This window comes from Miscanthus floridulus, chromosome 5 (genome assembly GCF_019320115.1).
Source record: "Miscanthus floridulus cultivar M001 chromosome 5, ASM1932011v1, whole genome shotgun sequence".
Lineage (NCBI taxonomy): Eukaryota > Viridiplantae > Streptophyta > Magnoliopsida > Poales > Poaceae > Miscanthus > Miscanthus floridulus.
The window spans coordinates 148,290,800-148,304,565 of NC_089584.1; the positions used below are offsets into that span (position 1 = coordinate 148,290,800).

The 13,766-nt window shown below is 43.5% G+C and overlaps 1 protein-coding gene across 2 annotated transcripts; it reads left to right on the forward strand.

The window, feature by feature from the left end:
• The first annotated feature begins 7,297 nt into the window (after positions 1 to 7,297).
• Positions 7,298 to 13,552, forward strand: LOC136451143 (CAAX prenyl protease 2-like). 2 transcript variants are annotated; one of them, XM_066451895.1, is made up of 10 exons: positions 7,298 to 7,579; positions 8,075 to 8,118; positions 8,750 to 9,400; positions 9,501 to 9,563; positions 9,660 to 9,848; positions 10,182 to 10,293; positions 11,651 to 11,719; positions 12,346 to 12,408; positions 12,893 to 12,973; positions 13,095 to 13,552. In XM_066451895.1, exons 3-10 carry the CDS (start codon positions 9,170 to 9,172, stop codon positions 13,226 to 13,228), a joined length of 942 nt encoding a protein of 313 aa, XP_066307992.1. In that variant the 5' UTR covers positions 7,298 to 7,579; positions 8,075 to 8,118; positions 8,750 to 9,169; the 3' UTR covers positions 13,229 to 13,552. The 2 variants fall into 2 exon arrangements, with proteins under 2 accessions (XP_066307992.1, XP_066307993.1); XM_066451896.1 differs by lacking the exon at positions 8,075 to 8,118.
• The last annotated feature ends 214 nt before the right edge of the window (positions 13,553 to 13,766 follow it).

Below are 13,766 nucleotides of genomic sequence, written 5' to 3' on the forward strand. Positions count from 1 at the left end.
GTGTTGTCTTGTCATTTTCCGTGCTTGTGTTTCGTCGCGTGGAAAATAAGCAATTTATAAGCTCAGTTTCTGTTTGTATCGTGTTTCATGTGTTCGTTTCGTGTCTGTCAGTATGTGTATGCGTATATATGTGTTTGTGTGTGACAGTATGTGTATGTATGTGTTTGTGTGTGACAGTATGTGTATGTGTACGTAATATTGTGCTGTGTATTGTGATGTTCATTTGCTGCCATGCATGTTCCCCTAGTGCATGACAGTACGTATTTCTGTTCGATGTCAAATTAATAAAAGGACTTGTTTATCAAAAAGAAAAGATAATAATAAGAACTTGTGGTTTTGCCATATTTTCTTTGTTTCAGTCTTATTTACTTCCAGATAGCCACAAATTTGAATGATCCCACACTTGGAGATGTCTATAACAATTAACACATGAGTTGCATATAGTATGTGATTCAGATCGAGGAGGAGGGGACACGAACCTCAATACGAGGACGATGGAGAGGTACTTGGGAACGGTGGCAAGATGGACTTTGGGGAGCCCTACGCTTGACGACGAAGATGAGCATGAGGGCGGTCAAAACTCAAAACATCGTCACCATCTCTCCCTCTTGGATCTGCATGCGTAGCCAATATTTGCCGCGCGGCGGGCAAGGGTGGCCGTAGCGCGCGGCGAGCGAGTGCGGCGGCGCTCGATGCGTCATTCCAGATCGAGGAGGCAACGGAACAAAGGGACGGAGAGAGGAAGAGGCCGAGAGTGAGACGCCCCTAGTTTTTTTTCCTGCGACCTGTATGTAAACTAGGGTAAGGTGGGCTGATGGGCCATAATCAATAGAGCATAATGCTACAATTTTTTGTTTGACACTGCTAACCGGTGTTTCTGAAAGGGCAGTTATCGGCACAGCAGTAAAGCATAATGTTACCAAGAATAAGACAGAGATTTTTGGCTGTAAATAAATTATCGCATGAACATGATGGCAAGGGGTCAACATTGTTACTCAGTAACTGTATTATTGTACGGGGGTCCTCCCTTTTGATCACTTAGCTATCATATGAAGCCATGTAAGAAATTCCCATCATGGTGAGGAAAGCAATAGAAAAGCGTTCAAAGAAGCTAATGATTTCAACCATGCATACAGATTGGTTTTGGTGTTTACTGTTGTATTGCTGTAATACCTGCATTCAATTTTCCATGTTTCTGCTTTGTTTTTCTTGTAAGTGCAATGACACCGAATGGACAAAACATATTAAGATAGGAAGTATTATCAGTCTTATCATGTCTTTATGTAATGGCAACTGCTTGAGCTGATACTCAGAAAACACAACATGTTGATTCATTAGTTTAGCTCTGAACCCGGGAACATGAGGATGAGACCAATGGAGAATATATACTCCAAATTTGATTTACACCAGGTCTATGAATAATGCAGACACCCATCAATACAGATTCTACAACATTCCCCATATTGTATTCATTGTCCTGATAATGTATCCTATGAATATAACTTCTAGTGGAGTACATCATATTGTAATCCCTCAAAAATGGAAAGAGGTAAAAACACAACCTTATGGAATTAGAATACATGTAACATTAGAGTAGGTAATTAAGAGTAAATGAGATGATTCAAACTTTAAAGTTCAGTTTGACGAAAAGAGCATGATATGACTTGAACAATGAATGAGAGGTAGTATTACATGGATTTAGTGGGCACATTTTGATATATCACTAAAAATCTCAGTGTACACAACATTGTGTGTTTGATTTTCATGTTCAACAGAGTTGTTTTCAATAAGCACACGCAAGCCTATGGGTGATGTAACACGTGAGAACGCAACATAAAGTTGCCCATGAGAGAACACCAGGCTTGGTAAGTAGACACCAACTTTGTTAAGTCTGTCCTTGGCTTTTGTTTATTGTCATCACATATGATACCCGGACTAGGAACTGCCCCCGTTTTATCTTAAAGGGCCATTTAGGATCAGCTGAAATGGAGATTACTCTTGGAATGTAAGCTTTAGTTCCCTTGGCCTTTCCTGTAATTATTTGAGCTTCGATGATACGGTGAAAGGTCCTAATATGGCTAGAGGAGGGGTGAATAGCCTATTTAAAAATCTACAAATCAACTAGAGCAATTTGATTAGTATGACAAATAGCATAATGCAAACTTGCTCTAGCTCTACAAGGGTTGCAAGCCACCTATCCAACAATTCTAGTTGCAATGATTACTTAGGCACACAAACTTGCTATGTAATTACTCACTAAGAGCTCTCAACCTTGCTACTCTAAAGAGCTCAACTAGATGAATATAAATAATAAAGCAAGCTCTCAATTCTAATTACACTAAAGAGCTTGTGTCAACTAGTTTGCAAGAATATAAATAAGTGAGTAGAGTGATTATACCGACGTGTAAGGGATGAACCAATCACAAGATGAATATATAGCCAATCACCGGGAGAATGCCAAAGACAAGAGACAATCGATTTTCTCCCGAGGTTCACGTGCTTGCCAACACGCTACGTCCCCGTTGTGTCGACCAACACTTGGTGGTTCGGCGGCTAAGAGGTGTTTCACAAACCTCGTCCACACGATTGGACACCGCAAGAACCGACCCACAAGTGAGGTAACTCAATGACACGAGCAATTTACTAGAGTTACCTTTCGGCGCTCTGTCAGGGAAGGTACAACTCCCCTCACAATCACCGAAGGCGGCCACGAACAATCACCAACTCGTGCCGATCCTTCACCGCTGCTCCAACCGTCTAGGTGGTGGCAACCACCAAGAGAAACAAGCGAAATCCGCAGCGCAACACGAATACCAAGTGCCACTAGATGAAATCACTCAAGCAATGCACTTGGATTCTCTCCCAATCTCACAAAGATGATGAATCAATGATGGAGATGAGTGGGAGGGCTTTGGCTAAGCTCACAAGGTTGTTATGTCAATGAAAATGAGCAAGAGTTATCCCTTGAGCCGGCCATGGGGCTATAAATAGAGCCCCCATCAAATAGAGCCGTTGTACCCCTTCACTGGGCAAAACACGCTCTGACCGGACGCTCTGGTCATACCGACCGGACGATGGCCCTCAGTGTCCGGTCGCCCGATGGACGCCACGTGTCACCAGCTTCAAACGCTGTTCGTCAGATTTCAACGGCTACGAAGCTGACCGGACGCTCTGGTCAAAACTGACCGGACGCTGAAGCCACAGCGTCCGGTCGTTTCCAGTAAGCTCCCCGAGGCATGTTTTTTCGACCGGACGCGTCCGGTCCACCTTGACCGGACGCAGCCAGCGTCTAGTGCTCAACCCTTAGCCACTGTGCAGACCCGTCAGTTTGACCGGATGTAGAAACCAGCGTCCGGTGCATCTCAGGTCTAGCGTCCGGTGCAACACCAAAACTGGCGACCTCTTTGCCAGCTCGACCGGACGCAGCCTTTCAGCGTCCGGTCGCTGAGTGACCCAGCGTCTGGTCAGTAGACCGACGCTAGCATCATTTCGACCAACTCTATTTCAACTCTAACTTCTTCACCCTTACTCAAATGTGCCAACCACCAAGAATTTTGCATCCGGCGCAATAAAAAATAGACATTTCATTTTTCCAAAAGCGCCGAATCCCGCCGAGCAAGCTCGGCGGGAGGGAGAGAGGGACCCAAACCCATCTCAACCCTGCAAACACCTTGTGCACATGTGTTAGCATATTTTCACAAATATTATCAAGGGTGTTAGCACTCCACTAGATCCTAAATGCATATGCAATGAGTTAGAGCATCTAGTGGCACTTTGATAACCGCATTCCGATACGAGTTTCACTCCTCTTAATAGTACGGCTATCTATCCTAAATGTGATCACACTCACTAAGTGTCTTGATCACTAAAACAAAATGGCTCCTACATTTTATACCTTTGCCTTGAGCCTTTTGTTTTTCTCTTTCTTCTTTTCCAAGTTCAAGCATTTGATCATCACCATGCTATCACCTTTGTCATGATCTTTGTCATTGCTTCATCACTTGGAGTAGTGCTACCTATCTCATAATCACTTTGATAAACTAGGTTAGCACTTAGGGTTTTATCAATTAACCAAAACCAAACTAGAGCTTTCATACGGTGCATGAGTTGTGTAACTATGAGTCTAGTTTTGTTGCACAGACCTTTTGAGGGACTCAAATTTCTAATTAGTAACATTATAGGAACATCAATCTTGAGCTGCAGATGATGATCTGGAAGGCCACTCATTTTAATAGTGTTGAGGAACTCTTGGGGTTAAAGGACCTCTAGAGTACAATACTTGGATGTTGGATCATCAATGGAGTCAGAACTGTAGTATGACATTTCGTTGGTAGCTATGTTACCGATGATTTCTGCATTTATGGTGGCAGCTACCTCATTTGTTGGGGCTAGTATTGCTCGTTCGCATAGATAATCTGCTAGCTCTGATGCTTCTAGAGAGGTACCATACACAAAAGAAATTAAACTCTCAAGTTTCCTTTGGTCAGGTGGTAGCAGAAGGTTGTCCGGAATTTGAACCCATGATGTGTCCGGTTGGTCAGTAGGCATGTTGGTATGAGTTGTGCCATCACCAATTGAGAGGAGCCACTGAGCAAATTTCTTCAGTTCATACCGTTCAGATTCTAAGAGATCTAGACATCTAAGTCTCATGTTTTCAGTTAAGCTAAGCACTCTACAATTCCGCCAAAAATAAGATCGGGTCATTGATGCATTTAAAATCTATGTTTTTTTTGCTTTTGGAATAATTGGTAGAGTCTGCCTGAAATCACCACCAAGAAAACTGTTATACCACCAAATTGTTTGTGTGCTGAGGCGTCATTGGTAGATGACATGATATCTTTAAGCATGCGGTCAAGTGCTTCAAAGCAATGTTTACGGTTGACAGGTGCCTCATCCCATATAATTAGTGAAGTGTGCTGTATCAGCTCAGCCAACTGTGTGTTTTCCTTGATGGCACACACAGAGTGTTCTTGGATGTCTAAAGGTATTTTGAAACGCGAGTGCGGTGTTCGACCTGCTGGGAGTAACAAAGCTGCTATGCCAGAAGATGCAGCTGCTAATGCATCTTCCCCTTATTTCTAACACTGCTGAACAAAGTATTCCATAGAAACGTCTTACCAGTGCCACCGTATCTATAAATGAAGAAGGTATACCCTGATTCATTTGAGATTGAATGCTCTATAATATCGTAGATATATGCCTCTGCTCCGAATCGAGTTGAGTGATCAATTGGTTTACTTCAGTGGCTGCATCGTTTGAAGCATACGAAAGCTCCTCCATTATTAATCTATTTGTGAGTACCTCTGAAGAACTTTAATCTGGCTTTGGTAAACTGAAGTGATCTAGGCTGTATCCAACATCGCTGAGGAGTTTTTGTAGCTCCTGTAATGCATAGGATCTGATATGTTGTTGTATGATAACATCTGGGGCCTCTGGAGCTAGCTGCTTTGCACAGCATGCCATGTCCTCGCCCATTACCTTTATATATTCTTCAAGTAATTTGAGTGGGTCTTTGACTTCATAGAAAAGTAGTAAAGTGACAAATAATTGTCTTAATTGATATGGAAATGCCCAATGTGATGCATCATTCATTGCATGGAACCATTTCTAGTCATCACCAAGTAAACCCAATGCGTCACATGCTGCACAAAATGTTGGGTGTTGCTATCCAGCAATGGTGCCAATATCAGAAAAGCATTGCGGTCCTTTGACTATGTGTAGCAACATTCGTAGGTCAAATCTCTCCCCTTGGTTCGGAGCAACATTAGCAAGGCGTCCAACCTTTGGCCGACTGTTGCGGCATGTATCCCAAAATTTGCCATCAGTATGCCATGTCCAATGTTCAGAGAAATCTACATAAGTGTGTTGTCGAGCAAGTAGATATTGCTTGTTTGCGTCAAAGACTCACTCTATGCCATGTCCAAGGTTCCCTTGCTATGCCATGTCCTGATGTAGTCTGTTCGTTTGGTTGTGGCTTGTCGTAAACGATCGTAAATTTCTAGCCGGAACAGTATTTTTTCTCTTACATAAACCAGCCAGCAGTACTTCTTCACGAACCAGTAATGATACGAACCAATCAACCGAACATGCTGCATATTGAAACCCAGTTTGTACTCTTTGTTTGGCAAAAAGTATGCATATCCACTGTTGGACGTACATTCCAATTATATCATGGTTAGCGGATTCCAATGAACTCCGATTAGATCATGGTTAGCAGATTCCAATTAGACCATGGTTACCTACGCGCATAGTACTAGTATAGAATATGCGAGCTGGCTAGCCGCCGTGAGCTCGTGATACACCTCCTATAGCATAGCAAGGGAACCAATCAGACTCTTTTAACTCATCACGAGCCTGACTTGCCCGGTGACGAAAACTTCATTTTTAATTAAATTGCACTAGAGAAAATGTGAAGCAACTTCAACAGGAGTACTTGCTGTGTTGTAAAAAAAAAAGTACTTGCTGCTGAACAAGTCCAGTACACTGTTTTCCCTTGTACTCCGTAATTATTATATTATTATTAATCAGACTTTTAGTCGTCGCTCGTTGATTTCAGTCAGAGTTTATCAGTCAACCAGATAATATTTTTCTCTCACAACAAATTAGCACCAGCCGAATTTATCAACCCAAAAACCAACCAGCGAACGGGACAAAAGAGAAAAGGGAGAGAGAGAGCAGGCGGGCAGGACAGGACTGAGAGCGAGGACCAAGAAGACCAAGCGCCCCTCGCGACTAAGGGGGTGTTGGGATCCGGTGACTAAAGTTTAGGAGGTGTCACATGAGGGTGTCACATGGAGTGTTCAGATACTAATAAAAAATAAATTACAGAATCCATCATTAATCCACGAGACGAATTTATTAAACCTAATTAATCTGTCATTAGCACATGTTACTATAGCACCGCATTATCAAATCATGAGCTACTTAGGCTTAAAAGATTCATCTCATAGATTAGTCACAATATATTATTCTGTAGCCACCTCTATTTACCATAATTTTATATACTAATTTACCATAATGTCAATACATATTTACGATAGTTGGGTTACTATAACACATGGGAATATTTATCATAACGTTATAGTAAACCACTTAGTAAGGAGTTACTATAAATCTCGTAAATTAACATAGGAATTATCGTAACTCAAAGTGGCTACAGAATAAGTTATTCTACAGCCAGCTATAGGATAGTAGTTTTATATATATATATATATATATATATATATATATATATATATATATATATATATATATATATGTTGTACTACAGTTTAAAGTTTAGAGGAGAAAGAAAACACCCGGAGATCGCGACTCGCGAGAGAAGCGGCCGCAGGCGCAGCCACAGCAGCAGCCGAGCTCCTCGAGTCCTCGCCCAGTCGCCGCCCGCCCCTGCCTCCGCGCCCCTCCCATTCCCCACCGCGCTTCAGATTCCACAGACGAGTAGAGGCAAAAGGTAGGAGCCGAATCGAGGCGCCACCGCTCTCCCGCCCGCCCGCCCGCCCGCCCGCCCCGGTGCTCTCCTGGGCCACCGCGGGGCGGAGATCCGCACCGGACTTCCCGCCGCTTCCGTCGGTTCCTGGTAAGGATGCAAGCCCTAGCCTTTGCGTGTGGAGTGGGTTGTTGTTCTAGGACCGGATCGTGCCCCGCGGGATCTTCCCTCTCCCCTTTGCTCTGAGGCAAATCAAGCCCGAATCTTTCTTCTTGGGATCGACGGGTTCGCTTGCTATGCACGCCGAGGGGTGGGCAGCTTGCTTTCCCGGCAATTTGGGGGCTCGGCGGAAACGAACCCAATCGCCTTGCCATGCCCTGCTTGTTTGAACCAGTAGTAAGTAGCAGCATAGTCGTTCATTATAGGAACTACTAAGATGCTCAGTGCTTATTTAGTTGCTCCACACCACAACGCTCTACATGTGAGCATTTATTTTAGTGCAATGCAATGCAACCCCTACAAAGCAGCTGGGATTGGCGTGCACCTGGCCTTTCCACTGCCGGCTGTCAAGGCCTGCTCTATGTCCCTCCATCTCTCACCTCCGAGTCTCATCTTAATTTGGCCATGTGCCTCGTTTTTTTGCAGTGCTTTCCCTGGTTCGTCTTCTCAGCTAAGATGGCATAGATATGGTAATTTGGGACACAGCTCCATACTGCTATCTGATGCACGTATTTATCATACGAATTTCATTCCTGCACAATATTTTTTACTGATTTGAGTGCTTCGTCCGTGACTAGCTACTGTTTTTCCCCTGATGCTTCGTGCAAGTGATGGAAATGTTTTTTGGCTGTATGGCTTGTGATGAAAATGAACTCCCATATAACTTGGGAGTATAGACTGATGATCTTGAAAGGCCCACGGCATGTTCATGTATATATATGTATTGCTATCTGTTTATTTATCCTATCATGGCACTTCCCTAGGCTAGGTCTATTGCAATTCCATGTCAAGGCTGGCACTATACCCCACTCCTCTCTGCATCCATTGTTTTCTGTATGTGCCGGCAACATGAATTGCTGCAAATAATGCTATTTCTCAGTGCATGCCGTTCTGCCTAGCTACAAGAGATCAAATGATGTCATTTTGTTCATTTCTGAGGCTACTCTTATTCCCTAGATTTTTTTCTATTTGTTTATTGTCGTGCCCTTGAAACAACATGGCCATTTGGTTTGCTTCTGAGCCTACTCTTATTTCCCTTCTTCACTACATTGTTTTTATTTTTTAATTGCCATGCCCTTACAACAATCTATTGCTCCGCAGGTACGAAAAGGCAATGTCAGTTCCATCAAATAGGCCAGTTACTGAATAATGTTTAGTGGTATTGAGTACTTGCACATCAAAAAATTATTGTTGACAATTCAGTTAGTATTTTCTCTTCAAGATAAAATGCATCTCAATCTCTGATAGATGCCTCCACAAATTACATGCTAAAAGGTTTTGCACTATCAAAGCCCATCCGAACATTGAGCCTGAATAATCCCGGCACATTCTCCTGTCCCATCGCTGGTATACTGGTGACTCACTTGTCACTTCAGCCGCCGTCGCTTCGCTTGTCTCCTCCTCCTTCCAACTCCGGCGCCGGCATCTTTTTCCTCGCTCCACCCCCGCTCCCCTCCTCTCCCCCTACGAAATCTAGGATCCAATGAGCAACATCGACTGACGCCCGCTTCACTGGATTATATGGCGACGCCGGCGAGCCTCCATCCCGCCTCGCCGCCGGCGATATCAGGCGTCGTGGCGGTGGCGGCATGCGCCGCCATGGCAGTATCCTACGTCACTGTCCTCTATGCTCCGATGGTCATCCTCCGCTTCCCGCCCCCGACCTCGCTCCGCACCTTCCTCCACCGTCGCTTCGCCTGCGCCGCCGTCGCATCCGCCGCCTCTGCCCTTGCCACCGTGTCCCTCCTCCGAGTAAGTACCCGTGCTCTCCTCCGGTACATACTTCCTCTCCAATACCTGAACCTGAACTGAACGAATACCAAATCCCCCATCTTCTCGTCTTCCTCTTCAGGTCTGGAGCCTCAGCGACTTTGCTGATATGTTTGCTGTGTTCGGCATTAGGAAGGATCACTTGGTAAGTGATCTTTTCCAAATATAAGCTACAATCTTGTAGCTCGCTCATTAGTGTTGAGCTTTTCATGCTTGTATTGAAACACTGGTTCTTCTGCAGATTCAGGCCGTGGCGATTCCACTTCTCCTTACATCCCTAGTGTATGCTGGGTCATTCGTCACTAGATTGTGGCTCCTAGAGAGTTCGTGGGGCAGTGGCGATGAGGTGGAGATAGGCTGCGCCCAGAGGCTTGCACAATGGATCCAAGCTGCTGTTGCGGATGTTATGGTTTGGCGGAACTATGTAGTGGTCTGTCCTTCTTCCCCCTTTTACCTTTTTCTCTACTTATAAGATACTACACGTTGTAAACCAGTGATCGAAGGTTATTGTAGCAAACTAGCAATAAATGAAGAATTGTTGACTCATTGACCATAATTACCAGCTAACAATTACTGTAGTGCCTTTGCAATCTGTAGTACTGTTTAGGATGCTACTGATATTAATTAGTGCTGCTACTGAGAACATACTGCAATCTGTAGTACTGTTTAGGATGCTACTGATATTAATTAGTGCTACTACTGAGAACACTTTGATTCCCTCTTCTATTGTAGTGATATTGTTTGGTGATGACCTTTTGACCAGGCGCCATTTACTGAGGAGCTGGTTTTCAGGGCATGCATGATACCTCTTCTTCTATGCGGGGGATTCAAAATGTCTACAATTATATTTCTGAGTCCAGTCTTCTTCAGTCTAGGTAAATTTCTATAGCATCATTCTAATTTTTTTTTTTTGTATTCCGAAGGAACCAACTTTGCCTGTATCTTTTTTAACCTTCTCATGTACGGGCGCACGTCTGTGAACGGGTGGCGCAATGAGTGAAAGGACCCTGCTCTGGAGCACGGTGCAGGGCAAGATAGTAGCTAGGTTCTTAAGAAAGTTCGGATCCCGTCAGAAGTTTCAGTTAGTCAGGGGCATTGGATTAGTAATGGTTGTCAGTTCGGTTTGTTAGGATATCTCGTTTGTTACGGGGTTTGGATCGTTAGCTGTTATGACCCGCATTCTATATCAATGTCGTCCCAAGCGTCACCGTGGTGAACCAGCGATAGCATCGACATCGCTTCAGTCGGTTCAGGGGAATTGTTTCTCAGTTTGTTAGCCCAAAGATAGGAGTTTGTTTGGTTTGATAAGTTTGTTGGTTTGTTAGGATTCGGCTATTTAAATAGCCCAAACACTATCATTTGATTGTTAAGCAAGATCAGTACAGAAGTTGTTGCTTCTTGACCAGAACCCATTTACGCTCTCACCTTGCCATGCGCAAGAAGGGCACCTGCTCGGTGCTCGCTGTCAGGGGTTCAAACACTGGCTGCTGGTCGCTCACCATTGTGCCCTCCGCAGCCTTTCGGGTCCTATGATCCTATCTTTAGCAGATTGATTTAGAAATTAGATGGAGTTGGCTGATTGTAATTGGTGAACTCAAGCAATAGATGGAATCCATCATCCACTACCTCTTGCTGTCCCTGCTTCTTGGTCACGTGTGCGCCATTGTTGGCTTCTAAGCCATGGCCTCAAGGTCTATGGCCACGCCCGAGTACGTCATACGATTAAAGCCTACGCAATGCTCCTGCCTCCAATCATCCACGACCGTCACTTCTGGTATTTGCTTTGTCTGGTTCCAATCCCATTTTGCAAGACAAGCTCTCCAAGAATATCGACGTCGTCGTATCCATTGACATCCATCCTCATGGATCTGAAGCAGATGGTCCAGTCCCTGATTCTGTTGGCGCCAATAGCAAAGATCCTGGAGTCGCTTGCCAGTGAAGGTCACGAGCCTCCAAGCGTCGCACGACGAGAGCGCCAAACAGGTTTGCGCGTTGAACCTCGCAATATCGTGTCTGGATCGCACACTGCGTGGCAACAAGGACCCTACTTAGGATGAGGCCGGTCTGATCAGGCGACGAGAACCTAAAGTTTTCCACTCTTTCTTGCTCTAATTTATGATTCGTTTATTAACCAAATTGCTGCATACCACATCTACATTGTATTGCCTATACGTTCTCTGTTGTTGATATTGATGTACTCTTCTAATTAGAACTGAACCTTTCTGTTGACAGCACACTTAAACCATTTATTCGAACTACACCAGCAGGGATGCAATTTTATGAGATCGCTACTGATTGTAGGTATTTTTCTTTACACATCTTGTTTTCTCCTTTAGTATCTTCCTGCAATGGTTTGGGGGAAAATCTTGAGCTAGATTAACTTAGCATTGGTGTCAGAAACTCAGAGCAGACTTTCGGACCTCTATTGAACTAACTTTATTTCTATTGAAAACAAGGAGAACTATAACATATTAGGTTAATATGTTTGTTCTGCAGTGACAAGTTTACCTTTAAATCAGTTGCACAATGGTCTCAAATATTCACTACCACTGTACTGCATCTGCATTCCAGAAGAGTCCACATAGAATACATTAAGCTATAAGCTATGGTCTTAGTATTCCTACATTCTTGCAATAACCTTAGGCTTGTTTTGCAAATATTAACTTCTTGAGTGAGATGGTTCCAGTTCAGGCACTGGGACTTATTGCTCTTACAAATTGTATCTGAAGCTAGAAACCTACACTTTTACCTTTTACTATGCTTGGTAAGAAAATTGGCATCTTCAAACTCATTAGTCTTCTTTGGTTCTCCACATATTTTTCTCAGACATTGGCATAAAAAAATGGATTACTTCTGTTTCATCGATTGTGGACACCTAATTGCTGCACCTTCTGAGCTTGATTTAACTTCTTACCTTCCCTCCTCAGGTGTCCAGTTAGGCTACACTGTAATCTTTGGATGGTACGCTGCATTTTTGTTCATTCGAACAGGTCTCACTCATTCCTTTATGTTGTCACCTGTGTTATTATTTTCTTGCTATTCTTGCTGGAACTCTTTTTCCGGTTTTAGAATTGAAGTCTCCATGTTTATCATTCATACTTGGTTGTTGGTTCATGCTATTTCATGCTCGATCAATTTTTTGGATAATCAAATTTGCACTGTACGTGTTATGATTACCAGTTATGTTTTAGTATGATATTCCATATTGCAGAAACATGAAAAGCAAAACCGTATGACAGCAAAATGATGATTCCATGTTCCATATTTCATCTTTGTTTTTTTCAACCATATTTTGGTACATTTGACTAAGTTTATGGATTGTAACCTGGCTAGATGATTGTGCTTGCACTCTAATTTCCATTTGGTTCTATGACATGATGGATGGTGACTATAGATATTTTACTGTAAGCAATTTTAATATGGATCTGATAACAAGGTTTCATTGTTGATTGACTTTGAAAAAAAAAACTACAGGGAATCTGTTATGTCCAATTATTGCTCACGTCTTCTGTAATATGATGGGTTTGCCTGTTTTCTCGTCACCACGAACAAAAGGTGTGTATTTGTATACATATATGTATGTCCTGTTTTCTTTTGACAAAACAAAATAAAACGTTAAGATTTGTAAAGTTATTATGCCCAACTTCTTATGTGGCCTTATGTTTTTCTGTCATAGGAGCGGCATCGGTAGCGTTTCTGGCTGGTTCAATAGCCTTCTTTTGGCTGCTTTTCCCTGCAACAAGTCCTGAACTGTTCAACAGCAGTTTTGATCGCTGCAGTTGCTGGCATGGCTTTTGCAATTGGAAATAACATAGAACTAGATTGGAGAGCAATGGATCCCAACTTGAAGCTACTAACAAGTGAAACCCCCGGGGCCCTAGCTGGCACTGCTGTCAGATTTTTCATTTGCAGGAACGCCATATGAACTAGACAGATCCCCGCAACAATTGCCGCGGGCTAGGCAGAGCCAGCTGACACTATCAGTTTTTTTTGCCTCTAAAACATGTATGCATCAATTGTTTGTGGCGTGCATAGGTAAGCCTAGCAAAAGATAATTTTTCTTGAGATATGAACAGATAAAAGTTGAGCATCTCCATAGTGACACTCAAAAGAAAAAACATTTGTAGACAAGAAGCATGAGAAATTGTGTATTGACTACTCAACACCCTGGCTTGCTGGGCTGGATGTGTTTGGGCTTATCAGCCTAGCCGTTCGGCAGTCTAGCCCAGCCAAACGGCTGGACAAAAAGCGACGCCAGGCACTGCGTGCCACTCCCTCCCTCCTTTTTTTCCTTCGCTTTGTGCGGCTAGGGTTCTGCCGCAGTCTCGTTCGCGTCTCTGCACGCGAG

Coding starts and splice junctions, on each gene's coding strand:
- LOC136451143 (XM_066451895.1), top strand. CDS start 9,170: ATGGCGACGCCGGCGAGCCTCCATCCCGCCTCGCCGCCGGCGATATCA. Junction 9,401..9,500: donor CCACCGTGTCCCTCCTCCGA/GTAAGTACCCGT, acceptor CTTCCTCTTCAG/GTCTGGAGCCTCAGCGACTT. Junction 9,564..9,659: donor GCATTAGGAAGGATCACTTG/GTAAGTGATCTT, acceptor GTTCTTCTGCAG/ATTCAGGCCGTGGCGATTCC.